The 26,811-nt window shown below is 54.5% G+C and overlaps 1 protein-coding gene across 1 annotated transcript in view; it reads right to left on the bottom strand.

Moving 5' to 3' along the window:
• The window catches only part of LOC136005921 (hydrocephalus-inducing protein-like), a gene marked incomplete at its 5' end in the record, with an annotated part of 47,960 nt that extends 30,735 nt beyond the window's left edge, over window positions 1-17,225 (bottom strand). Inside the window, 11 exons of the mRNA XM_065663812.1 lie at window positions 210-445; window positions 1,823-1,883; window positions 3,320-3,538; window positions 3,907-4,025; window positions 5,140-5,239; window positions 8,996-9,186; window positions 10,644-10,768; window positions 11,621-11,820; window positions 12,370-12,504; window positions 15,655-15,774; window positions 17,136-17,225. Coding sequence (XP_065519884.1) covers window positions 210-445; window positions 1,823-1,883; window positions 3,320-3,538; window positions 3,907-4,025; window positions 5,140-5,239; window positions 8,996-9,186; window positions 10,644-10,768; window positions 11,621-11,820; window positions 12,370-12,504; window positions 15,655-15,774; window positions 17,136-17,225 — 1,596 coding nt within the window. The remainder of the gene's footprint in view (window positions 1-209; window positions 446-1,822; window positions 1,884-3,319; window positions 3,539-3,906; window positions 4,026-5,139; window positions 5,240-8,995; window positions 9,187-10,643; window positions 10,769-11,620; window positions 11,821-12,369; window positions 12,505-15,654; window positions 15,775-17,135) is intronic.
• Between the last annotated feature and the right edge of the window lie 9,586 nt (window positions 17,226-26,811).

Below are 26,811 nucleotides of genomic sequence, written 5' to 3'. Positions count from 1 at the left end.
AGAGCACAGTCTCTGGCAGTAACAGAAGTCTTTGGACAATACCTGAATTACTGAATGCGCTTTGCGTTGCCAGGGCAGATGTAGAGCCCAACACTAGTGCCCAACTCTTACTCGCAGGATGCTCAGAGCCAGCAGTGCTAAAGCCCCCTCAATGCCACCGAAGCTCCAGCTCCACCTCTGAAGCACACAGGGCTGGACTCTTCGCGTACCTGGATATCCAAGTGTCCCTTGGCGCAGATGGTCCCTGTGCAGGGCCTGATAGTAAATTCAGCTGGCTTCTTGGCACCTGGGGCTCGCTTTCTCCACGACGGACCAGTGCTGTCTGACACCTGAGCAAAACTGGTCACGCTGGGTGCTCCCGAGCCGTCCCCAGGAATGCGAAGGTTGAAGTTGAAGGGCACCGAGGAAGTGTTAGTGAGGCGGCAGCACAGGGTGCGAGGAAAGCCTGGGAAAAGGACACAACAGGAGTTTATTATCCCGTGACTCCTGGGGTGGACATCCTGCGGTGATAAAAAACTGCGCTTGGAGTTTGCCTCCTTTCAATGGCAATTACAGCTGATTGAGAAGCTCTGTGGGGAAGTCGTCGTCAATGACGGTCCCTTTTACGCTTGTCACACAGAAATGCCACTCTGACACAAGTGTCTCTAACTGTGAGGAGCTCTCACCTCCCCCAGACCAGCACCAATTCCTTCTCAACCATGACGGTGCATCCAGAACATTTACTCTCAAAAGTCAGTCCAGAAAAGTCCCTGTGAACTCCACAAACACTCCCACAGTTTTCGAGAGATAAAAGCAGTATGTTGTCATCAAAGAGATGATCCAGGAAAGGAAAGGAAAGATGAAATTGGCAGCCACAGCATGATGCAGAGCACTCTGAAGCAGTTTCTCCAGACAGGAACCTCGGTGCATCTCCTGGTTTGGGACAATCGAGACCGAGCCTGTGGCAGCTCACGGCCCACTTCACTGGAGGCAAACCTGATGCTTGCTCAAGAACAAGCAGGACCTGTGTCTCACCCTCCCGAAGGAGTGGGGACAAACGGCCATGCTGCACACCGCCTTTCATTACCCCACAAAGGCTGACATGGCTTCAGCTTTGGTACTTGCTTTCCATAATGGAAGCCACTGACACAATCGCAGCTGATCTGGGGGGTTGAGTTCACATTTAAACTCGAGACCATCTCAGTGAGAAGTCCTTTGCGAGACTGAGGTGGAGAACCAGAATCTGCATCTCAGTGGAGAAGCTCTGGGTGCACAGCCGCCAGCTCTGTCAGCAGAGCTGGGCTTTTGGTGGGGAAGGAGGAGCCCATGTCTGAAGACATGGGCGCCCAATGCGGAGCTACTGCTTGGCCATGTTACCTGGGAGCTGACAACGAGTTGGCCTCACAGCACTAATTGATTTCTCACGCTAATGGTCAGGTGGGTAAATGGTGCCCTTGCCTCACAACAGCAAAATTCACCCAGGGCACCTACAACTTGCCTTCAACTCCCTTCTCCAGTTGGCCGCGACAAGAAAGACTTTCACAGTCATTCTGTTGCTGAGGACTGGCAGATTGGGGCTGGACTGACTGTGAGGGACACCAGAGAACACTGACTTTCTACTCCCTCCGTTCTATTTGAACCATTCAATTGGCTCTGTGCCATTCTGTCTGGTTCTGTTTGATCTCATGATGGCAAAATACTGCCTAGCAGCTGGCAGTCCTGGTTTTGACATGCTGAAGGCGGCTATGGAGGAACACAAGTGACAATGCTGTCCTGGACAAGTGCTCCATCTGGGTAAGGCTCAGACCTCCCACCCTGCAGCCCAAGCCCAAGGCACACTCACCAAAGGAGACTTCACCGAAGCGGAGGGACGATACATTGAAATGAAACGCCGGCCCAGTGACACAGCCACTGTGAGGACAAAGGCAGAGGAGACATGGCATCGGTTAAAGAGAACTGCAAAGCCTTCAGCTTTCCTTACCATTCCGGTGGGTAAAAGCCGGCCTGAGAACCTCAGGGGGTTTCACATCAAGCCCTCACCCTCATGCTCAGCACAGCATCCAGGTGGACGGGAGGCAGCCAAAGCAAAGCGGTCAGCAGCCCATAGCTGCTTGTGGGGCTTGGGGCACAGTGTCATGCAGGGTATGCCCCCAGGTTGTGGACGGCCTGAGGAAGGACACCAAACAAGTGATGGCTGCGTGCCTCAGTTTCCCCATCTGTAATGTGTTGGACACAGGGGTGTCCCCAGTAAAGCACACTCAATGTAACTACCCTTCCCAGCCACAGCTTTCCTGCTTTGGCATTTCTTAGCTGGAACCGCTCTTCCCATGGAGTACAGGAACACCTTGCTCAGAAGATCTTGATCCACGCAATCGTTATGGGGGCAGGACTTTGAGACACGAAGCCGGGGGAGCCCCAGACATCCCTTGACAAGAGCCGCAACAGCTCAACAGAGCGGACAGTTGAATCTTGGAGGAAAATATCAGCCAACCACCAGGGCACCAGCTGACCCATCCAAGAGCAACACGTCTTAAACCACCCAACACAGAATCGTCAAATCATCTACGCTGGAAAAGACCTTTAAGATCATCAAGTCCAACTGTCACCCCAGCGCTGCCAAGCCCACCACTAATCCGTGTCACTAAGGGCCTCGTCTACACGGTTTGGGAACACTTCCAGGGATGGTGACTCCACCACTGCCCGGGGCAGTCTCTTCTAATGCCTGACCACCCTTTCGGGGAGAAACTGTTCCGAACATCAAGTCTAAATCTGCCCTGCGCACACTGAGGCCGTTTCCTCTTGTCCTTTCCCTTGTTACTTGGGAGAAGAGACCAGCCACCTCCTGGCTCCATCCTCCTTTCAAGTAGTTGCAGGCATAACGGAACCTGAACACACCGCATCTCCTCACCTGCCCTTAAATTCAGCAGACTTGAAGGCTCCAAACTCCAGGACTCACCAACATCCACCTGAATCACCACGTGAAGCTGCACAACACCCATTAATTTATTTCATGGTTGATGCCAACCAATGCCAGCTCTGCCTCTCAGCTCAAAATCAAGGACCACAGCAACTGGTGTGTTCAACCCAACCTATTCCATGGCTCCCTCTTGCTGACAATTCCACTTCACTTGCTGCTGCGGTCGCAAGGAGTCAGCGTCAAACTGGAGTCAAGGTTAGTGTGGGCTCCTAGTGTGGAGATGCCAGGATGAGAGCCAAGATCAAGACCTCAGACAAGCCTTTTCTTTCTCTGCTCCATCAGCAAATGAGATAGGTGGGAGATGACTACCCAGAGAGAGCTACAGATGTGGCCGCCAAGCTCTTAGAACCCTCCTCACCTCACAGTCAGCGTCAGAGGCTCAGGGGATCCCTTCACATTGAACTGGAATTCCTCTGTGAACTGCCCCACGACACTGGCATTGAAGGAGATCCAGATGGCCTGATGATCAAAAGGCAAAAGCATGCCCTCCCGGGGGCCAAAGGTGAAGCAGGAGCCCAGAGCTCTCTCCGGAGGGACCACGCTGAAGGGAGTCTCAGTAACTCCTCTGTTGAGCAGGAACACCTGCAGCAGCAGCGAGAAGGCAACATGGAAATACATGAGGAATCCTCTTTGCTTACAGAAGGCTCACTTCTTTTCTAGTTTAGCAATTAACATCTGTAAAAGGCAGAAGATGCTGAGCGCTGCTGCCAAATACAACAGGACGAGTTCTGCCTCGGGGTTTTTTTCCATGCAAAGCAGGGATAACTTCACACAAACAGAGCCACTCTGGGCTTATTCCCCTGACACAGAGCACTCCACTTGACCTGCAGTGCCAAGCGCCTGCTCAGCACCACCAAGTTGATTCAGACCCATCCCACAGCTCCACGAGGCTCGCTGCTGCCCGGGAGCCATCCGGATCCACCCCATGCCCTGCGCCCCGTCCTGCTCACCCTGTAGCTGTGGCTTGAGCCAACAGTCACCTCCCCGATGCTCAGCTGGTCACAGCTGAGTTGGACCTGGGGCCCGACGCCTTCCCCGCTGATGCACAGGGGCAGCCTGGTCTCACAGCCTGTGGAGGGAAATCTCTGTGAGTGCAATTCCCTCTGCTACCCGGCACTTTCCAGGTTGTCTCAGTGCTGCTGCCGGTCCCTGGGCTGGATGGAACCAGCTCTAGATGCTCCAGGACAAGATACGGGACCCATCTCGTCCCTCAGGACATGCGCCTTGGGGCTGCTTTCTCATTTCTAACCAACCCCCTGGGCCGGTGTCTCAGAGAACCACAGAATGGTTTGCGTTGGAAAGGACCTTAAGATCACCCAGTTCCAACCCCTTGCCATGGACAGGGACACCTTCCACTAGAGCAGCTTGCTTCAAGTCCCGTCCAGCCTGAACTTGAACATTGCCACGGGTGGAGCAGCTTCCTTGGGCAGCCTCTTCCAGGGCATCACCACTCTCACAGGAAAGAATTTCTTCTGTATATCTAAACTAAATCTCCCCTGTTTAAGCTCGAACCCATCAGCCCTTGTCTTATCTCTCCAGTCCCCAATGAAGGCTCTCTCTCCAGTCATGGAAAACCAGCCTTCTCACTGAGCAGATCACATAAGCCATAAATGTACTGCTAACGTGCACATCCCTTGGTGCAAAGGCAACCGAGACCTCAAGGCTTACAGCTAAACTCCAAGGTGGGTCCTTTCCCTTACATTTGCTAGAGATGACAGAGCACAAGATCTTCAGTCTGAAGGCTGCTCTCAGCCACTGAAGCAGCCTAAGGTGCCTGAATCCTGGCTCAAATTTTGGATGAGCTCTCACTGCCATCCCAGCCTACTCTGCACACAAAGTGAGCAGCACGAGAAGGAGGAGAGAGCCACGCCACAAAGACTCATCTTGGAGGTAACTGGTCTACAGGGGCCTGGTGCTCCTTCACTAAAGCTGTGTTGCAAATGCTGGCAAAGCCATGGCGGGAAAGCTTATTCCTTCACTGCTTGGTCACTTCTGGGATCAGGAAGGCAGAGCCAGGCATCCTGAGCCCTGGCCTCCGACAGGAGACCACCAGGAACCACGGGGACAGCGGCGTGTGCCAGCACTGCCCTGTTGAGCCCTCCAGAACTACATGAGGTCCGAGTGGGCTGGAAGAGTGTTTCTACCTCCTCTGTGGGAACAGGAGCAGGAGGAAAGAGCTGTACCTGAGATGTCACAGTAGACTGTCTCTTGGTAGACTCTGGCTTCTTCGGGCTTAAAGATCACATTGATTTCAAGGGAAGAATTGGGCAAGACATCTCCCTCCTGAAACAGAAGTGACAGCAAACCATTTATCTTCAAACATCACATTCTTGTTTCCACTGCAGCCCTGGAAGCCTTTATTTAGAGCATCAGCAAAGAGCAAGGAGCAAGCAACGCTTGCCAACAGGATTTACAGGAGAGCTTGGAAGCAGCAGCTTCCAAAGTCCCTCGCCTTTACTGGCACCCGGAAGGGGCATTTTGTTCCCTCAGAAGAGACTGAGCTCTTGCTCGCGGATTTAAGTCTGGGCCACGCTACCAGTTTCTGCAACTCTCTGCTGCTCTCGCAGAGGATCCTGGCACTGGTGCTCAGTCCCAGGAAGCCCTGCCACACATTTCAGGAGGCATCCCTGGTTTCTATAGGCTCTCACTTCCTGCAACTGGTTTAAGGAAAGGCACCTCTCAGCCTTACATGGGCTGCAGGAGCAACCAAGAAGAGAACAGCAGCCCCTTCCTCGGAAAACAAAATAGAAAAAATAAACTACTTTCACCCACTGTAAAAGAAAGAAGAGGTTGGGATTATTCCAGGGTTTACTCCAAGATGAGAAGGGATGCTGCGCTGCTCAGACAGCAGCCATTCTTCATCTCAAGACCATGCAAATACTCAGAAGGCAGGCTCTGGCTGATTGAAGGCCATGGGGTTTTTGCTGGCATCACCAGGAAAGTGAGCAGTTTTCTCTACCTATCTGCAGTAGAACTCAAAAAGCCCGTTTAAACCTGCCAGCCTCGTGTCCAGGCTCACAGACGACACTGGAAGGGAGACTCAGACGTGGTATAAATCCAGGTTTTAGGAAGGGATTGCTGTGCTTGGGCTCAATTTGGCCTCCTTTCCACCCAGGACCATTGCATTCTGCAGGTCAGTATGTGAACTAACAGTGCACCAGTGTCCTTTCTTCACCCCCGCGCGCTACGTGGGAATGTGTCCTTACAGAGAATAACTGATACCTCTGAACACTGTGAGGACACTCATGAAGTGCCCTTAATTCACAGCCCTTGCAGCAGAGCCCAGCCTGGGGTCGGCTCTTGCTGCTGTTCAGAAATGCTTTTTGCAACAAGTGCCCCTAGCCTCACCAGAAACCGGATGTCTCCTCTCTTGGCACATCAAGCAGCTGATGTGGGATCTGCCAAGGGACCTCCTTCAGAGATGAGAAGGAGGAGGAGCAGCAGGAAGGGAGGTTCTCAGCCATCACTTACCATGGGCACAATGGTGAAAATATCACTGCAGAAAGGCATGGAGCCTCCCTGCACCTCTGTCCCCTGGTTCTGGGAGCTGCAGATGGGAAGGGAAGGGTGTTCTCTGAGAGGGGGGACCAGCCCGTGCTCCGTAGGAACATCAACCAGCTTGTCCTCTTCCAGCCTCTGCAGCCTGTGCCATGGGAGAGACGAACCAAGCAGATAATTGAATAAGCAGCAGATTTGCAAAGCCTGTCGTGTCAGTGCACGAGCAGCAAAGCACTCGGCGAGGAAGAGCAGCAGCTCAGCACAGGGCTGACCCTGAGACACAGGCTCCCACATGGATCCCATTACTGCCGTTCTTCCCAGCACAGCAAGGAGTTTTACTCCTCACTGACGAGCTAACAAGAGGTTTCTTAAAGCTGGCAGCCCTCAAGAAAAAGCCTCCTGCATTGGGAGGGGAGAAGCAACTGGCTTTCAGCTGCTCGTTACCAGCATCACACTTTTCCCCTTCCCTTTTGCACCCACAGGGGTGAGGAGACAGTATCTGCACTGCCTTCCACCAGAGGATCCCGGTGCACTTCCAAAGCAAAGCAACGGATTTGGGCATCCCATCACTTCAGTGACACAAATGGCTTTCTGAGCATGAAAACAGAGGTGCCAAGAGACGAAGGCACTCTGCCCAGCATCACCTAGTAAAGAAGTCAGGATCAGCATCTCTGAATGCAAACCCTACGTGGAATCTTGAACCACCTCATCTTTTCCCTCGTTTTGGCCTCCACTGCAGAGCTGTGATGCACTTAACCTCTCCCTTTATTGGCGGCTGCAGCAGAAATCATTCTAGTGTTTAAAGACCACAAGCGGGAGATGAAAGGGGAGCCCTGCTGCAGAGCGGTTGCTCCTTGCTGGCACACTGCTGTTCCCCCTTCACGCTCCAGTCCCCTGGCCATGAAGAACCAGCGGGTGACAGCACTGGGGGACCAGGGGAAAGCTCCACGTGCAGCAAATCGAGGCAACGCCGTGTGAACGATCATCACCCAGCTAAATCCAAACGCAAAGAGAAGGGAAACAGGCAAGGATGTTACTTGCTGCACACACACTGAGCCTCGCGCACATGCTGTGCATGAGGAGGGCTTCCACACACTGGCGTGAGCAGCCCTCAACTCAAGCTCCGTCAGCAGGCCAGAATCACATCCCCAAAAGCGCTGCAGGAGGGACACCTTCTAATGGGCCATGTCTTTTGGGGTCACATCCCAACACAGGCTCCTGCACTGCCTCCTCTCAGGAAAAGGCCTTCTCTCCTCTGAGATCTCAAAAGCTTCTCTGACAGCAGGACGGTGACCTTGGACCATCCCCAAAACTACGAGTAAGGACGAACCAAGCGTCGTGCTCAGAGTCAAGGACAGAGACTGGCACGACAGCAAGTCTCATACGTAAAAAATCAGGTTGAAGTGAACTCTGGGGAAAGCTGGTGGCTTCTGAGGGGACAGAGGATCACCCAGGGTCCAGTCCGAGACAGGCAGGTGGGGAGAGATGCTAAAGAAATGGTCCAGGGAAGAATCAAGGCAAGCTCACGAGATTTTCTTTTAACTCAGTGCGTTTGCACAGAACTCACACACTGTGTCATTAAAAACAGACAACAGTGGAAAACTAGTTCTGGCCTTTGAGGCATTTCTGACCTAATTACGCTGAACTTGATGTGCTCAAAGCCCTTGAAAAGTGCTGCAGTTCAAGGCAGTTTCCTGATCAGCTCTGGGTTCAGACTAACTCCTGTATATCTGCACCCATCTGAGCCTGAGAAGTCGCACAAGGATTGCCCAAGTCACATAAGCTTTAAAGTGTCATTTCCAGTTCATCCCCCCAGGCTGTGAGTGTTTCTCTGCTGCCTGAAATGGCAATTTCAAAGCTTTGCCAGAGACACCCTTGGAAGAACCTGCTCCATCTCTCACCACCACGACGACACAGGTTGCTGAAGCCCAAAAGCACTTCCAAGTCCTGGCTGCCCTCCCTTCCCCACAGAGCCCTCCACATCTGCCCAGCCTATGAGGAAGGGGAGAAACACCTCGTTGGGCCAGAAACCAGGACACTGAAAGGCAATTCCCCAGCCTACGGCAGGACGGCCTCCACCTTCTGGGCCAACCAAACACTCTACCCTGCCTGTGACTGGAAAAGGAGCCTGCCAGCTTATCAAAGAAGAAACTGCTAGAGTATCACAATAGCTGTGCCACGTGCAGCTCTTCAGGGCTACTGCTCAGTGCAGTCCCAGGTACCGAGAGCTGACACCTTCCTCAGCCTCATCGACCCTCCGTAGTGCACGGATCTCTGAACTCAATAGTTTGCCGCTCCCAAACGTGAGTTTGCCCTCTCAGGCAATCCAGTGATTGCACTCAACCTTCTCTCCCCAAAACATCATCCTCAGCTGTAGCACGGCTGGGACTGCAATGGCAAGGGTTAAGCTCCACGCTGTGCATGGGTTTACGTGCCCTAATCCGTTCAAAAGCCCCAACAGCCCTCTGAGACCGTGTGTTAGTTTTCCCCTGGGGCATCTATCTTTCTGAGACGAATCTCTCAAACAAACCTCAGCTTCTGCCGCTCCTCTTCTTCCTGATCAACAAAACGCTTCCACTGGAAGTGGGCCGTGATGGCACTCTGATTGTGGATGACCAGGGATCTTAGCTTTGACAGCGTGACAGAAGTCTTCTCAACTGTCAAGGAGCTCTTGTCAAGCCTGATGTTGACATTTACAGCTGTTCCACAAAGGCTTTTGTGAACATCTTCACCTGGAACAAAGCAAAAGCAAGTCTCGCCTCATCTCACTTGCTGACGGAAGTACAAGGAACAGAGCAATCTGCAGGCAACAGAAGAAAGAGCTGCAGTTTTGAGCTGCATAAGCAGTTCCCCGGATCAGGACACTTAGCATATCCTGACAGCTGCACATGCTACAGCATGAGGATGTCCTGGCACCACCTTAGGCACCTTATTTTGGGGGTCGTTCGTGGAGATGTATCTTTTCAGATGTGCCCGGGTGCCCTTTGGGCTGCCATCCCACTCAGGTCACAGGGAATTCTACATCCAAGTCACTCAGGGACGCTGAGGAGCGCCACCTCAGCCATGCCTTGCCCAGGGTCTCCTGCAGGCAGGAGATGCCCCCAGTGTCGTGTCATCCTCATCTCCTGGTCCTGAAATACTGGGCATAGCTCTGATCTCAGAACCCAAGCGGGAGCATTTGAAATGCAATGGAGAAGGGCAGAAACAACAATGGAAACTACAGAGCAGCTTCTGTGCTGAGCTCTGCACTCAACAGGCTGCTACTGGGCCCTCGGATCCATCTGCCAACTCCTTCTTTGGCTCCTGCTACGGTCACAGCCAGGTGCCTCACCACTGCCCGCACATTCTTCCTTGTCAAACGTGCTGCTGTTACCACTTCACCACCGGAGAAGTGAGTCCCTTCACTAGGGTAAGTGTCCTCTGGAAGGCTGGAGACTTACTTCCAGCACCAGAGCAACACGCACAGCAGCACAGCCATTTCAAAGTGTTTCTCCAAGGTGGTGTTCACGACCTACCTTCAGACATCATTGCACCCTCACATTACTGACTCCAGCCAGCCCTAGCAGCAGCTTGCTCATAAACCTCACCACTAAAGAACTGCTGCTAACAAGGCGGTTTCTACAGAATCATTCCCAGGCTACAGCAAAGCTCAGAGCACCCTAATGGCTACCGCTGCCACAGTTACTGCTCCTCCTGGTCACAAGTCCTCAGCATGGCCCAGCTCTCAGCACAGCACCAACTGTACCCATGCAGCACATCACAAGAAGAGGGTCTCTACCTCAAAGGCCTTCCCGGGAACTGTAACACAACAGATCGGGATGAAAAGCAATGACCCGTCAGGAGAGCTCTAGGGGACAGGTTGCAGGCTCTTCAGAGAGCTCTCTTGCACGTTAAAAGCCATCTCCTTTTCAGTCAGGCTCCCTGCTGTGAGTTCTTCTGCAATGGAGCACCCAGAATATTCGCCATCGCCCCCGGTGCACCGTGCGCAGGAAGATCTGCCTGCCTTGTTACAGGCTGAAATATTCCAGCACAGGAATATCTGGCAGCCAGCAGGGGAGCTTTGCTCTACTCAGCGTGAAGGAACCTTGCAGAAGGGATTCAACAGGACAATGAAGCCACCAGATGATGACAGACAGCGCAGACAGCGCTCTGTTTCGAAGGACACACGGAGGGTGCACCACGCGCTTACCTGTGTCATAGTGAACGATCATTGGACTCGTATAAACACCGGTCTTTGGTGGGTGGAATTCCACCGTGACTTCCATCGCTTCTCCAACGCCAAGAGTCCCAATGGAGGGATCCACAGAGAAAGGGCTGCAACACAAAGAGAGAGATCAGGACTGTATGGGAGATCCGGGCCCTCCGTTAAGTTTGCAGTCTAGTTCGCTTCAGCTCACTTGTGCAAGCAAGGAGCAAGCAAACCACAGTCGGTACAAGAAAACCAGAACATCCAGGATCAGAAATAGAGCGGGTGACTCTCCCTGCTGAAAGAGAACCAGACCTCAGAAGATCCCGCGGTATACCACGACCCCAGCCCCCCACACTCTGCACCCAGTTCTCAGTTCTCAGCTCTTCACCTCTGCACACGTGCAATCCAGTTACTCAGAATTCTGCTTTTTTGTGTAGTTCACTTAAAACTTTCCTAATGCTTCCCATTTCTTTATTGCAACTTGGGACTGAAATAGTTCATTGCCGAAGTTCGGGAACTCTTAAAACCCTTGTCAAGGAGCTCTCAACACACGCTCTATTACCCAGTAGAGTAGTTGGCAAGCGCCTTGCAAATAGATGCTAGACTTCACTGGGTATTTACTGTGGTGGTGCCTCTCACCAGCTCATTGCTTGCCTGTTTCTTGATGCTGTGTTTGGGATCCGTGACCTGAGCCCCTCGAACTGTCCTCTGCCACACAGCACCTTCTTCAGCAGTCAAGCTGCCTTCCTACCTTGCCTCTTCCAACCCAACAGCATCAGACCTGCAAGATGCTGCGTTGGAGACACCACTGCAGTGTAAAACTTGCTTGCAGAGCTTTCTCAAAACACTGCAAGCAATGGCAAACCCCACGTGTCCTGCCCATCTCCAGCACCTCAGATGCTCTGCCTCCTTTTTCTCACAGTTTACAAGCCCATGACCACGCAACAGCGTTTTGCGCAAGGGATGAGCTCCTTTACCTCAGAGTGGTGATGCTGTAGCAAGCCTCCCGCTTCCCCACGTTGCGCACCAGCAGAGTTTTCTGGGTGCTGAACCTGACTGGACACTCGGAGAAGTTCAGCTGCTCAGGGAAGTCCAGGCTGGCTCGGGCAACTATGGCTCGGATAGGCACAAAGAACTTCTCCCTCTCTGTGATGATGATAAGCTCGTCGAAATAATCCTGCAGGGAGAGAAACAATCTCAGCACAGTGCCTTTAGCACCATGCCCATGGCAGAAGAAGAGCTGCTGGTTTCTGTGACTCTCACAGTAGCATTCGGTAATGTACATGCACTTTTTACCTTCACGGCCTTTCATTACAGATTATTTCACAAGCAGGGGCAGCCAGGGACCATGGGGCAGATCCTCTTTAGTTTCTACAGGCATGCTGCCCGAGGGTAGGCCAGAGTATTGAACTACATTTAAGCAGCAAACAGAAGATGAGGAAAAGGCCATGCACAGGCAGCAGACTCTCAGCCCTGAAGCCAACAGACGTTACGTTAAATATTCCACCACTGAAGGGGAAAACAGCCTGAAACAGGCAAGAGCCTCCAGCCTATGGGAGCACAACCTTCACCCCCAGGGAAGAGTCTCCCCCAGGTCTAGATCCAGTGCAACTCCACTGAACGCAGGCCACTTCTTCAAAACCCACACCACATGCCTGCTTTGGAACCCAGCCCTGCAGGTTCACCTTCCCCTCAAGGCGCCATCTCTCGGGACCTCCACTCTCACCTTGTCCTCATCAGGTCTGAAAAGGATGCGGTAGGTTGAAGACATGCCCGGTGCTACCTTATAGTCCTCATTACTCGGGCTGATCAACTCGAAGTAAGGAGAGTTCCCCAGGATGACGTTCAGCAGACGAGGAACCTGCAGGGAAGACACAAGTAGGATTTTGTCGCTTGTGGAAACATGAGAAGGGACCAGGACAGGCCATGTGACATCCTTCCTTACCACCTTTCCAAAACACTTTTAGCTCTGAAGCTACACGCACATAACACACGAGGGTGGACTTGAATCCCTTCCGCTGAGCTACACAGCTGCAGCACAGAGACAGTAGGAACAACACGCCCTGCTCTGAAGGCAGCAGGAAGGAGATGCAGTACCTCAAGTCACCTGCGTATTCAACAAGCCCAAAGAACATGCTTGCTTCTGCCTGCACACATCCATGCAGTCATACCTCTGGAGGGGGAATGTATTATCTGAAGGCAAACCAGCGTGCGTTATACGGGGAGGGAAGGAAGTCACTTCTGACACACCAGGGTGGAGCGGGGTGGTCAAGCTGCGGTGCTAGTCATGGCGGTGGACCAGCAAGAGAAGCAGACCACAGACACTCTGGGCTTCCTGAGAATAAAAGCTTACCTCAAGAGCAAAAGGACGAGCGCAGGAAGACAAAAGAACAACCCCAGGAAGAAGCAGATGGCTAAGAGAATTTAAAGGGGGCTGCAAAGCAGCAAGGGAGATCCGTAATACAAGGAAAGGCTGGTGCAGAGATGAGAACACCCAACGTGCCTCTACGATGGATACCACAGGCACGGAGACAGCAAACAGACATTCTCTAGCACACAGGCAGCAACGCCCCAGCACCCAATCTCATCTCAGAAAGCATAACAAGGAGACTTTGAATGGCAGGCAGCTCCACTGATGAACACGACGAGCCTTGGAAAAAATGGAGGCTCATTCTGCACCCCTGACCCAAGCCTGGTGACCCATGGCCAAGGCAGCCCTGGACGCTCTAAACACCCTTTGCTCCCACCAATGCCCTGGGGCAGCAAGCTCCAGGAGCCCATTTCCCACTGCAGCCACACGTTCTGGTCGCCAAGTCCCTTGGCACGTGAGCCCAGGTGGCAAAGATCTTCAGCAAGAGCCACCCAGGATGCCTCTGAGGGTGCTGAGGAGCAGCCTGAAGACAGGAAAGCAATTCGACAGCAAGTAGGCAAGAGCAGTAAGCATAGAGTGCAGCACTTCCGTATCGGAGTGAATACAGAGCACCTATTGGGCTCGATTACACTTTGCCTCTGTTACACATTGCTGCTAGCTGCAGTTTTAGGGAGCAGACAACCTCAGCTACCACGCAGGATACATCAGTAGGATTCCGAGGAATGTGGGAAACTCGTGAGACAGAGCACAATGTTCCTTTTCTCCAGGACATGACCAAAACCCAGCAAAATTAGAACATAATGAACTCTCTTGGGATTAGCATCTCTATCTTTGTGCATTTAAATATGCCAAGGGTTTTCCTTAGAGCTCATCTGCCTTTTACACCAGGGCTCTCCGACGCCTGAGGTTGTACCAGCTTCACAACTGATTCATTTTGGGTAAAATCAACAGTTCACACACTGCCTCCCCTTCACAGGGCATAGAAATCCCAAGCTGCAGCTGTTACCAGTCTATTACGTTTTATTGGGAATGGCACCAACATCAATGCAGGTGTTGTTTTCCACTTGGGAAGCACAAATAGAGCAAATTCACTGTTTGCCTCTTTGCTGGTACTTGGCAAAGGCAAACATTCTGAGGTGCTGCACGGATGAGGGAGCAGCTGAAGCCAAAAGGCACAGTGGGAATGAAGCAGAGCAGTAGGAAAAGAGAAGCTGAGGCCCATTTTAATAAGCAAAGGGCACACCTGCAGCAAAGATTGCCCAAAGTCACTGTGAACCACACCAGTGGTGTCCCTTGGGCATAGGTACCCACATTGCAACTTCCCAGTATGCCCAAGCTACACCAGGAATGACACAGTACTCTCTGGGAGTAACTGAGGGACCATACCTTCATCCTTCCTTGCCAAAGGCTCTTCCATGCTCTACCACGTCCCTGTAAAACCTGTTATCTCAGGAGATACTCTGACTTCTCTTGCTGTTCCTCCCCCTACATTAAGCCCTGACGGTGTCACTCCTTTTGTCCCCTCCTTTGTTTCTCCCAACAGGGAGATTTGAGGAGGGCGTTAATTCACCTGCACACTTCCACCTCCCCCCCGCTCCCCGCTGTGCCCTCCTCTCACACACACGTCTTGCTCTTTCTTACACAACCGGATCCTGAATTACGCCTGTTTCTCACCTTTCTCTGCTTCCAGCACACTTCCTCTTACGTACCAAGAGAATCCCTGTGCGGAAGAAAGCGCTCCGCGACAGGACGTTGAACTCAGCCCCTTTCCTCCCTCCTGTCTTTTCCCACCAGCTTGCTCTTGGCACATGCCTCACTGGAGCAAACGTTTCCCCAGCTGAAATTCAAAAGGTCTCCATTTCCCCCTCTACAGCAGAGCAGAACAAAGTTGCTGCCACTTCTCAACTTCTCCCTGCTCATTCTTCTTAGGAAATCTCAACAGGATCACAATCTTTCCCGTTCAAGTTGGAGACCTTCAGGAGCACATTACCCTGCCTGTGCTGGGATTCTCCAAAGAGAAAGCACAGCCACGCTGGCTTAGAAACACCTGAGCAGAACCGAACTAAGCTTAGCAGGAGCCTCAAGTGGCACCTCAAGTCCTCCCCTTTAACTGCTGCTGCTAAGCCAGCCTGTTTCCCCTGCTCTTCCAAAACACCCAGCCTGGAGTGCTAATGCCAGGAGTTACAACTTACTTCAGCACAAAGTGGAGAAAACTCAAGCCCTGTGCTTTGACACGGAGTTGCACACAGGGGGCTCAACAGGCTGAGAGAGGGAAACATGCCCTGCCAGAAACCAAGATTAACCAAGGAGCCACCGGGACATGGTGCACACTCGCGGTAAAGCATGACAGCAGGCAAGCACTGCCCAGCCCTCGACATTCCCATCAGTCCAGGGCTTTCAAGGGGAAGCATGCTGGTTCAGAAAGCTCCTTTGGCTTAGTTACCACCAGTGCGCGGCCAAAACCAGCGGCACAATCCCCAGCATGGCAACATTTCCCCCATCTTGCAGAATCACGCTGCTGAGACATTTTATTCTGGATGCGCTGCGCTGCAGCAGGTAACTTGCTCTGCTGCACACCACGTGAATTCCACTGCTCTCCTCCTCCAGCCCAGTGCTCAGCCTCCACAGCCCAGCACTTACCCTGTCGATGTTCCTCAGAGCTAGCGCCGCTATGTAGAACTGGCGGGGAACGTAGTTCTCAAACACCACCTCGGATGGGAACGGCTGGAACAACCTCTGGTCCAGGCCAACTGCTGAGAACTGCAGATGCAAGACAGAGCAGAGAGAGCTTCAGCTGCTGGGAGAAAGATTAACGAATGAAGATCCCACACTGATCTCCAGTAAATACAGTCTCTTGGTGAGTACATCTGCCCAGCTCACACTAGGAGATGGGAGCCCACCCACCTCCGCTCTCAGCTCACAAAACGTTTCTGGACCATGTTGAGCAGCCTCAAGCTAAGAAGCTCTTTTGCAGGCTGTTTCTCCAGGCTGCCTTCTCTAAAAGGCAAAGCAGCGCCCACCTCCAGCAGAGCCCTCTGCTAAGGGGCTCCCTCAGCTCCAGACGCTTGCTGGAACAGTCACGAGCACTCAGGGAGCAAGCAAAACCCAGGAATTTCCAGGAGCCTCCACAGGAAACAATTTGCAGGTGAACTTCCCTCTGAGACAGCGAGACTGAGTCCCACGCATCCCAAATATCTTTTTGGTTTTTTGATGCAGACCCGAGAAACCAGTCGGAAGACACCAGTACCAGGGAGGAAAGGCCAACAAGAAAGAAACAGGGCAGGTGGGAAACAGACAAATGAGGTGAATGCTGGATGGGGATGAAGTTTCAGCTGAAGTCTCAGCATTACGGGGCAACTTGAGCTAGACTGCAATTCGTATCCCCTTTCCCCACGAGCTTTAAGTTGATGCTTCACTGTATTCTCTTACTGCTCGTTTCTTGAACACCGCTGCAGAAGCAGCTCTGAAAAATGCACGCAAAGACCAAACGTTGACCCAGCAGAGGCAGTACTTGGAGATAATTCCTCCCTGCTTGCTCTCCCCTCTCCCAGCTGCACTGCTGTCACTCGAGAGACACAGGCAGCTCTCCCGCTTCTCCACAAAAGCCACGCTCAGGCCGAGCCCAGTAGCTGTAGCACTGCCAGTTATTTGGGCGCCCGTCTTACGTGTTCCCACCTCCTGTGCTGCCTGGGGCAACCCGTAACCGATGTGCTACATCAGGTCTCTTGCTGGCAGCTTTCTGCTCAACAGCCTACCTCAGTCATCCACCCACCTGGACTGTGTGTTAGACTGAGCAGTCCTGCAAGAAAAGCAGCTTTGAACATCCACCTAAGAGAACACTGATCCAGGCAAAGCGCATCCACTCTTCTCTGCCCAGCAAAACCCACCCACTGCAGCAGAGGTTCCACTGCCTTTGTGCAGACCAGGACTTCAATGGCTCATTGGAGAAATGTGTTTTTTGCCTTTCCCCCAGCAGAAAGAACTCCACCACCACCAGTTGGAAATGACAACAGGACCTCATCACCAAGCTGCTTGGGTAAGCTGGAGGCAAGGCTGCCACAAGCACGTGCCCTCTTCAAATGTCACATCAAACGGCAAGGAGAAGAGCAGGGAAAGGCTACCTTTTGATGGGAGACTTCACCCATGTCCCGAAGCTGGGTAGCCCGGGGCCGCCTCATCTCCCGAGGGCTGGCCAGCCTCTGCCTGGTGGTGAGAGACTCTTCTGCCTCTCTGACCAGCTTCGGATTACGAGATGCTACCACTCTGCTCTGGAATCCATCCGCCCTTCTGGAGGACCTCATGGGCCGGGGGGTCTTGCCACTGGCCATGTCGCAGAGGTCGCCTGGAAGAAGCAACAGTTGGACAATCCACAACCCCAGAACCTTAAAACCCTGGACCCACGGAACCCTGGAACCCCGCAACCTCAGGCAAGGGCTCTTAAAGCTCACCCAGTTCCAACCCCCTGCCACGGGCAGGGACACCTTCCACTAGGGCAGGTTGCTCCAAGCCCCGTCCAACCTGGCCTTGAACACTGCCAGGGATGGGGCAGCCACAGCTTCTCTGGGCAACCTGTGCCAGGGCCTCGCCATTCCTGGCACACCCAAAGGACACAGCTGTGTCTCCAGCCTCTGGCATCCTTCCTAAGCGGAGAACACAGGGCCTCCCCACCCTCACTCATGATTAGTATTTAGGCCATATTTAGGCTCCATTCATAGATGTAAAACCCCACAACAAACAGACCCTGAGCCAAAACAGCCTTTTGCTCTGGGGGCAGTCCCACGAGCCACACAGACGCACCAGGCGCTACTGGCACTTCTCACCCTCTCTGCAAGGAGCCTGATGATGTTTCTAACTAAGTCAGCACAGAGTTCAAGACTCTGATTAAGAACTATAGTTTCTCAAGGCTACTTTGCCTGGCTCACGTTACAAAGATTATCTGGCAAAAACGGCTCCTTCCAGGCAGGAAATCACCCCACTGCCCAAGAGCATTTCTCCATGCAGAAGGACGCCCTAATTTTCACTTGTTAACACCCAAACTCCAGGCTCCCTCCAGGCACTCCAGGCTGCCACAGCAGGAAAAAAGCAGGAAACCATCGAAGGCACATGAGCAATTAGCTCAGAGCTACGTAAAATCCAGGATGATATTCCCTCCTGCTTCCCTGTGCTCCACATCACCTCTGCTGTGTGCACTTGCTGGACACAGCAAGACAGCATCTAGGCAAAGATGGCCATTCCCTGCCCCTCGACTGCTCCCCACACCCTGCAAGCAAGGCAATCACTTCATTCCTTTACTGCCAAGGCAGCGACAGCACGGCACGTGTTTGTGGTGCCGGGCCCTCCACGGCTTCAGGAAACAAGGCTACCGTTTCCTTTTGTCCTTGCAAGAAACTCCAGAGCTCTGCACTGCCCTACGGACAGGAGGACCTGCTGCAGCAAGAGCTGGGATTTAGAGCTGGAAATAACTCCTTTTCAAGGGAGAAACCTAATGGGGATGATCCAGCATTAAGCTGGGTTTCAGTGGTTTCTTACCGGGTCTTAAGAATAACTGCCTTATTCGTTCCAATTCTCCGAGCTGTGATTTCACTTCACTTGAAACGAACCCTGTCGTCGCCCCCACAACGCTTATTTCCAGAGGGCTTCCAACCTCCACAGCCCAGCCAGCCCAGCAGCTTCCCCCCGCGCCCTGGAGCAAGGCTCTTCCACAGCCCCAGAGCCTGCAGGGACCAGCCTCCCAGAGGAGCAGGAAAGGAGCACAACGGAGCAATCGGGCACATCTCCCTGCAGGGGCAGGACAAACCAGCCACCAGGACACAGCACCCCTCCAGCCCACCACCCCACGGCTCCCTGCTCCCCACCTCAGACAGCCAAGGCTCCCTTTGCTGCAGGACCTACAGCCTAGCTCCAAGTCTCTTCCCTCCCTGCAAGTTGCACGGCAATTTCAGAGCCCGTTCAAGCCCTTCTACCTGCCCAGCCCTGCTCTTAGCCCAGGGATGTTTAAATCCTGCTGGCTATCACACAACTGCCCCATCCCTGCTGCCAGCGGAGCTGCCTCCTCCCTGCCCAGGGCCAGACGCTACCTGAGCACTTGTGATTCACGCTTCTCCTGGAGGATTCCTCCGTGCGGGGCCCAGCCTTGGCTCCTGAATGCCCTCGCGCTGCTCGGCAGCTGTGGGCAGCTGCAGGGACAGGAGCCGCCCAGGGACGCCTCGGTGTGGCTCTTGCCCACCAGCACAGCAGCTAACTGCTGCTGGGCTGCCAACAGCCAGGGGAACCTGGGCAGCAAAGGACAGGGCTGGCACCTGGGCTGCCCAGCCCCTCTCCTCAACGCTCTGGCTTTGCCAGCTAGGGCAGGGTTTCACCAGCGCCTCGAGGAAGCAGAGCTCAGAGCCTGACAGTAGCTCAAGCCTGCTCCTGCCTCAGCGGCTCAGCAACTCCTGCTCTCACTGGGCCACGGCTGCTGCTCGCATTTAACAGCAGCAGCTCCCCTGTACGTCACAATAGGCGAGGGCCACACGTGGCTTCCACGGCCACCGCAGGGCCTTGCTAAAGCTACAGCCTTGCGGATCCCTGCAGCCCCCCTACGCCTTCAATGTCTCCCCCGCAGTGAAGCCCTGCACCAGGGCTAAAGTGCACCTTACAGCAGCATTTGGTCACGCTCCGTGAGCGACACATAAATTGCTGGAGACACCGCAGATGAGCCAAGAATTTCCCTGCTTCAGCGGGAAAGAAAAAAGCTTCCGCACTGACTACAAAGCAACCATTTAATTCCTACTTTGCTGGCCCACGAGGAGCCTCGCCACACCAGGGCCATGGCCAGGCTGCCTTTGGGGTGACCCCTGTTGCTGTCCCTGGTGAGCACCCGTCGATGACTTTGTACCCATTAAGCCTGCGCACACGGGCACACGCACCACACAAGGCCACCCAACTGCCCGGGGCATCTCAGCTGCCAGGAGCTTCACACGTTTGCAGCACAGCGTTTGCCAGAAACAAAAGCTTCCCATGAGACTCGGGGCCACAGGCAAAGCAAATCCTCACACCTGCCTGGCGGGGAACGTGGAGCCCTCACTTTGAAACCAACACTCATCATCTGGGCCTTTACAACACAGGCAGGGAGGATATGAGCCCCGAGTGCTAACTGGCTCTCCAGGCAGCCAGCCTCTGCAAACACTCCAAAACATGTCCCGCACCATGTCCAGCCACGAATCCAGCTGGAAACTGGAGAGCTCAGGCAAAGACACCTCAGGCGTGACACCCCTGTGTGCTGAAGGCACCAAGGCAGAAGCTCTCTAACTAAAGGAAACCTCTTACAAAAGCTCTACCACAGCTGACATCATTAATAGGAGCCCACTAGTAGAGCTTCCTGCTATTTCCTTCATAACCTTCAACTGCCAGCCAACGCTGAGACAGCCCAAGCTCCCTTCCAGGGTCATAGAATCATAGAATCATAGAATAGTTAGGGTTGGAAAGGGCCTCAAGATCATCTAGTTCCAACCCCCCTACCATGGCCAGGGACACCTCACGCTAAACCATCCCACGCAAGGCTTCATCCAACCTGGCCTCGAACACCGCCAGGGATGGAGCACTCACAACCTCCCTGGGCAACCCATTCCAGTGTCTCACCACCCTAACAGGAAAGAATTTCCTCCTTAGATCCAATCTAAACTTCCCCTGTTTAAGTTTTAACCCCTTACCCCTTGTGCTGTCACTACAGTCCCTGATGAAGAGTCCCTCCCCAGCATCCCTATAGGCCCCCTTCAGGTACTGGAAGGCTGCTATTACGTCCCCACGCAGCCTTCTCTTCTCCACGCTGAACAGCCCCAACTTGCTCAGCCTATCTTCATACGGGACGCGCTCCAGTCCCCTGATCATCCTCGTGGCCCTCCTCTGGACTTGTTGCAGCAGTTCCATGTCCTTTTTATGTCGAGGACACCGGAACTGCACACAATACTCCAGGTGAGGTCTCACAAGAGCAGAGTAGAGGGGCAGGGTCACCTCTTTCGACCTGCTGGTCTCGCTCCTTTTGATGCAGCCCAGGATACGGTTGGCTTTCTGGGCTGCGAGCGCACACTGCCGGCTCATGTTCATTTCCTCATCGACCAGCACCCCCAGGTCCTTCTCTGCAGGGCCGCTCTGAATCTCTTCTTTGCCCAACCTGTAGCTGTGCCTGGGATTGCTCCAACCCAGGTGTAGGACCTTGCACTTGTCATGGTTGAACTTCATAAGGTTGGCATCAGCCCACCTTACAAGCGTGTCAAGGTCCCTCTGGATGGCATCCCTTCCCTCCAGCATATCAACCGGACCACACAGCTTGGTGTCACTGGCAAACTTGCTGAGGGCGCACTCAAGCCCACTGTCCATGTCAGCGACAAAGATGTTGAGTAAGACCGGTCCCAACACCGATCCCTGAGGGACACCACTCGTTACCGGTCTCCAGCCGGATATCGAGCCATTGAGCACAACTCTTTGCGTGCGGCCGTCCAGCCAGTTCTTTATCCACCGAGTGGTCCATCCATCAAATTGATATCTCTCCAATTCAGAGAGAAGGATGTCGTGTGGGACAGTGTCAAACGCTTTGCACAAGTCCAGGTAGATGACACCAACTGCTTTACCCTTGTCCATCAGTTCTGTAGCCCCATCATAGAAGGCCACCACATTGGTCAGGCAGGATTTCCCCTTAGTGAAGCCATGCTGGCTGTCACCAAGCACCTTGTTGTTTTTCATGTGCCTTGGCATGCTGTCCAGGAGAATGTGCTCCAAGATTTTACCAGGCACAGAGGTGAGACTCACTGCTCTGTAATTCCCCGCGTCTTCCATTTTCCCCTTCTTGAAAATGGGGGATATATTTCCCGTTTTCCAGTCGTCGGGAACTTCACCTGGCTGCCATTATTTTTCAAATATGATGGCCAGTAGCTTAGCAACGTCATTCGCCAGCTCCTTCAGGACCCGCGGATGGATTCCATCAGGTTCCATGGACTTGTGCACGTTCAGGTTCTTAAGACGGTCTTGAACCAGATCCTCTCCTATAGTGGGCCTAAGGTCTTCATTCTCAAATTTTTACCTTTAAGTGGAACCGACTGAAGTCTTAACCGCGCTTTCCCAAAGAATCTTAGAGAATAACAGAATCGTAGAACGCTTTGGATTGGAAAGGACCTTAAGATCCTCTAGTTCCAACACCCTGTCACAGGGAGGGACACCTCACACAAGAACATGGTGCCCAAGCCCCGTCCAACCTGGCCTTGAACACTGCCAGGGATGGAGCATTCACCACTGCTTTGGGCAACCTGTGCCAGTGCCCCACCACCCGCACAGTGAAGAATTTCTTCCTTCTAGCTAACCTGAACTTCCTCTGTTTCACTTTAAGCCCATCACCCCTTGTCCTCTTGATACAGTCCCTGATCAAGAGTCCCTCCCCAGCATGCTGGTAGGCCCCCTTCAGATACTGGAAGGCTGCTATGAGGCCTCCACCCCGCCTTCCCTTCTCCACGCTGAACAGCCCCAGCTTTCTCAGCCTGTCTTTGTACAGGAGCTGCTCCATCCCCCTTAGCATCCTCGTGGCCCTCCTCTGGATTTGCTCCAACAGCTCTAGGTCCTTCTGTTGAGGACACCAGAACTGTACACTGTGCTCCCAGTGGGGGTCTCATGAGAGCAGAGGAGCAGGATCACCTCCCTTGACCTGCTGGTCATGCTCTTGGTGATACAGCCCAGGACACAGGGGGTTTCCGGGCTCAAGCGCACGCTGAAGCGCCTCATGTTCCAACCCCCAGGTCCTTCTCCTCACGCTGCTCTGAATCACTTCTCTGCGCAGCCTGCAGCTGTGCCTGGGATTGCCCTGACCCAGGGCCAGGAGCCTGCACTCGGCTTTGCTGAACTTCATGAGGCTGGCCACCTCTCCAGCATGTGCAGGTCCCTCTGGATGCCATCCCTTCCCTCCAGCGCGCCGGCTGCACCACACAGCTTGGTGTTGTCTGCAAGCTTGCTGAGGGTGCTCGATCCCACTGTCTGGGTCAGCGACAAAGATGTTGAACAGGGTCTGCCCCAACACCGACCCCTGACGGACACCATTCGTCACTGGTCTCCGTTTACACATTGAGCCATTGACCGCGACTCTCTGTGTGCAGTCATCCAGCCAATTCCTTGTCCAGCGGCTGTGCATCCAGCGAATTCATGCCTCTCCCGTTTAGAGACAAGGACGTCGTGTGGGAGGATGCTAAATGGAATTTATTGGCTCCAGAGAGCACGAACGTGGCGGGAAGGGCCAGGGGCAGCTGGTCACTTGCGGGTGGAGGGCAGGCCCCGAAGGTGGTAGATCCAGGAGCCGCCAGGGCAAGAGACCACCAGCCTGCTGGTGACAGGAGCCGGGCCGCCCGTGAAGGAGACGGTGATGGTGGTGCTGCTCTTGGCGCGCAGCATCTCGGGGGCCCTGACGCTGAAGGCCGGGTGCTTTACGGCATACTGGAACGCCGTGGCCCTCGGGAAGACGTTCCTGAAGGAGATGGAGGTGGTGCCGCCGGCTGGGATGAGGAAGGGGCCCTGGGGTTCAGGGGGCAGCGCAAGGCCGATGAGTGGGATGCAGTACTGCCCGCCCAGTGCAGAGCTGAGCTGCAGCGTGGCCTTGGCTTTGCCCAGGTGGCAGGGCTCAAAGGTCACTTCCACATTCAGCTCCGAGCCCCCAGCGCTGGCGGGTGCCGCACTGATGGATTTTGCCGTCCGGAAGTCGGCACAGTCGGTCTGCGCAGGGGAGACAAGAGACCATGGGGGGTTGGTCACAACAGCAGAGCCAGCGCCTCGGGAAGAACACGATGGTCCCCTGGCCCTGGCCCGTCCCACCCAGACCATAGCCCTGGTGAGTGCCTGCGGTGAATGGGCACGAGAAGTGTGCAAACGTGCCCAGCAGGAACAACCCTGCACCCAAGCCCCAAGACTGCCAGACCTGGGCTGCAAGCGGGAAGCAAGCCCAGGCACCACGGGGCCTGCAAAAGCAGCTCCAACCAGGGCAGCACACACGGGCCCGCAAGGGAGTACAAGCCCACACTAGTGGGAAGGACCCTGGGCTCACATGGCCACCCTGGCTCTGCCAGGCCACGCCAGAGGCACTCGGACCCCCTGGTGGAGAGGGCTGGTGCTGGCCAGAGGAGCTGCCTCCCAGCCAGAGCCCCGGCAGCCCGGGCTCACCTGTAGGAGGTACTCGGTCTCCTGCTGGGCAAAATTCCGGATTTTGGTGGTGATGGTCTGACGGGAGCCCAGCGTGGTGCGGAAATACACGGGCTTCTCTGGCCTGCTCGAGGTGGCTTTCAGCTGCAGGTTGTAAGACAGAGAGCCCAAGTCGCTGCTCTGGAGCACCAGGTGCCCCGTGCTCTCACCCATTTTCAGGGGCTGATACTCCAAGACAAGATCCGCCTGGGAGGAAGGAAGGAAAAAGCCACGGTGTCAGGCACAGGCAGGGAACACGTGTGCCTGAGAAGGGGGCAGCTGGTCCCTGCTCTGCTCAGGCAGCGCTTGAAGGCTGGGCTGCCTTCCCCGCTCTGACTCCCTCTCTCTCGGGCACAGCCTTGCTCCTTCTGGGGGACGGTTCACTCAGGGACAGATCCCAACAGCTCAGAGCCCTCCAGCATGATGCCAGAAGCTGCCCACCCTAAAAAGCCCCTGTGCTCCCCCAGGGCACACACCACCTCCTGTCAATGCAGGCTGCAGACAACCTGGCCGCGGGATCAGGCTTGTCCTGCAGCCACTCGCACCTGGAAGCAACACATTAAATGAGGGGCACATGGCACAAGGGCCTGCCACGTGACGCCCAGTGGCGGCGTGTTACAGGGGCCAGCAGGGCAGACTCCACCAGCGCAGGATGATTCCCACTGGGGATATTCTCGCACACTGCTCCCTCTCTACGTCATCGGCAGGGAGCTGCCACCACGGAAAGAGGCCCCACATGGCTCCTTTCAGGCATCACCCTCCAAGAGCCCCCCCTCCGGCCACGAGTAGGGAGAGCAGAGTGAGCCGGAGGAGCTTTGCTCCTACCTTTGACTGTGCAGGAACAGTAAAGTGCTGTGGAACGCTGACGTCCGGCACTTTGCAGTTGATGGCAAACGTCACCGGGACAGGCAGAGGGTTGTCCACCTTGACGGTGGAGGACACTCTCTGCCGAACGGCGGTGCTCATTTCAACAGTGCCGATGGGTCCCGAAGCCATCACCTTGAAAGTCACCATGTGGAACAAGTACTCTCCGGTTGTCTCGTTGAGGAAGGTCACCTGAATCAGACAGAAAGGGAAGTGCTGCTCATTCCACACAGGAAAACAGACCCGGAAGAGCCCACTGAGCTCAGCGCCCTGCTTCCAGGAATGGCTATGAGCACCCAGCGAGGAGGAGTGCAAGACCAGAGAAAGCACCTGTGGTATTTCATAGGACCCGTGCACGTGGAGGTATGAAAACGGGCGTGTAGCTTCTCAGTGAGCCAACAGCTCCTTGAAGGGCCCTGCAGACCAGTGTCCTCACTCACCTTTGCCCTGTAGACTCCTTCTTTGTAGGAGAAGAAGGTGAGCTGGTAGTCCTTCTTCGCAGAGCTCGGCACGTCGATGTATGAACACCCCTGCAGCACGGAACTGCTTTCCAGGTTCTCTGGTTTGAGCATGTCAATAACCACCAGGAACCTGCGGGTGAGAAGGACGCAGTGAAGGTCAACAGGAAGGACTCCCATAGGATACCCATCGTGCGGGGGTACAATACAGTCCCTCTCATCCTCAGTGCCTCGGGCACAGGGCGCCAGCTCTCACCCCCCTTGGAGGAAAGCCCTCCAGGATGGCTCTGCACAGGCAGAACGTGGGTATGGCCAGACACAGCCAAGGAGAGGGAAAAGCTTTCAGGAGGGAGCTTCCAGGCACTGGAAGCTTCCTTCCTTGTGCTGCTGCAGGGATTGCTCATGAGGCCAGACTCCCTGGGCTGGACTCACCTCTGTGGTCTCTGCAGCCAGTTGGACACAGGGATGAGCTCCGTGTGGGAATTCCTGCACGCAACCTGCCGGGAAATGGCCCCTGAACACCTGGGGGCTTCAGCAGTTCCTTCCAGCTGGTAGCGTAAGCCTGTCCCGTCCGGCAGGGGGAAGAAGATGGAGCCCTACAGACAACGAATAGGACAAGTCGGCTCTGGAGCACCCCTGGACAGTCCCACGCCTGAGGCTCTCACTGAGGCAGCTTTCAGCACGTCCAGCTGGCAGAGCTGTGACTGCAGCCCTGTCCCGCGCAGGAGGAGATAGACGCCAGCGTCGCACCTGCTCTGAGCTGCTTGTGAGCGGGTGCGTGGCCCACAGGACACGGCACAGCTACAGGACACAGAGGCATCATCTCTGGGCAAAGCAAGGAAACACGGGCCCTGCAGCAGAGCTGCTCTGCACATCCCAACACTTCCTTACTGGCCCCACTCACCTGGGCATGTCCCTGCCAGCCTGTTCTCACGCAGGGACAGCCGTGGGCAGGGGGTGGCCGTCCCTGATGAGCTCCATTGCCTCAGTCCTGCTGGCCTTAGCCCCAACAGCGCTGACCAGAGAGCAGCCTGTAAGCTGGCACAACAGGGGGCCCCAGACATGGGCCATGGAAAGCTCATATCCATGCTCATTCTGGGTGCCCGTGGATCCCAGACACCTGCCTCTGCCTCCACAGCAGCTGAAAGCTGCAAGACTCCTCACGCAGGCTGTACGTTAAAGAGATGCTGAGCACGTGCGACCCTAAGGGCACAGATCTGCTGAGCACCCTGGAGACTTGAGGCAAGAAATCTCTGACCTGGCCCACTGTAAGGCCAGCTGGAGC

The sequence above is a fragment of the Lathamus discolor genome, chromosome Z (assembly GCF_037157495.1).
Source record: "Lathamus discolor isolate bLatDis1 chromosome Z, bLatDis1.hap1, whole genome shotgun sequence".
In the NCBI taxonomy this organism is placed as follows: domain Eukaryota; kingdom Metazoa; phylum Chordata; class Aves; order Psittaciformes; family Psittacidae; genus Lathamus; species Lathamus discolor.
The sequence above is the reverse complement of the archived record's forward strand: the minus strand, read 5'-3'. Positions and strand labels throughout refer to the sequence as shown.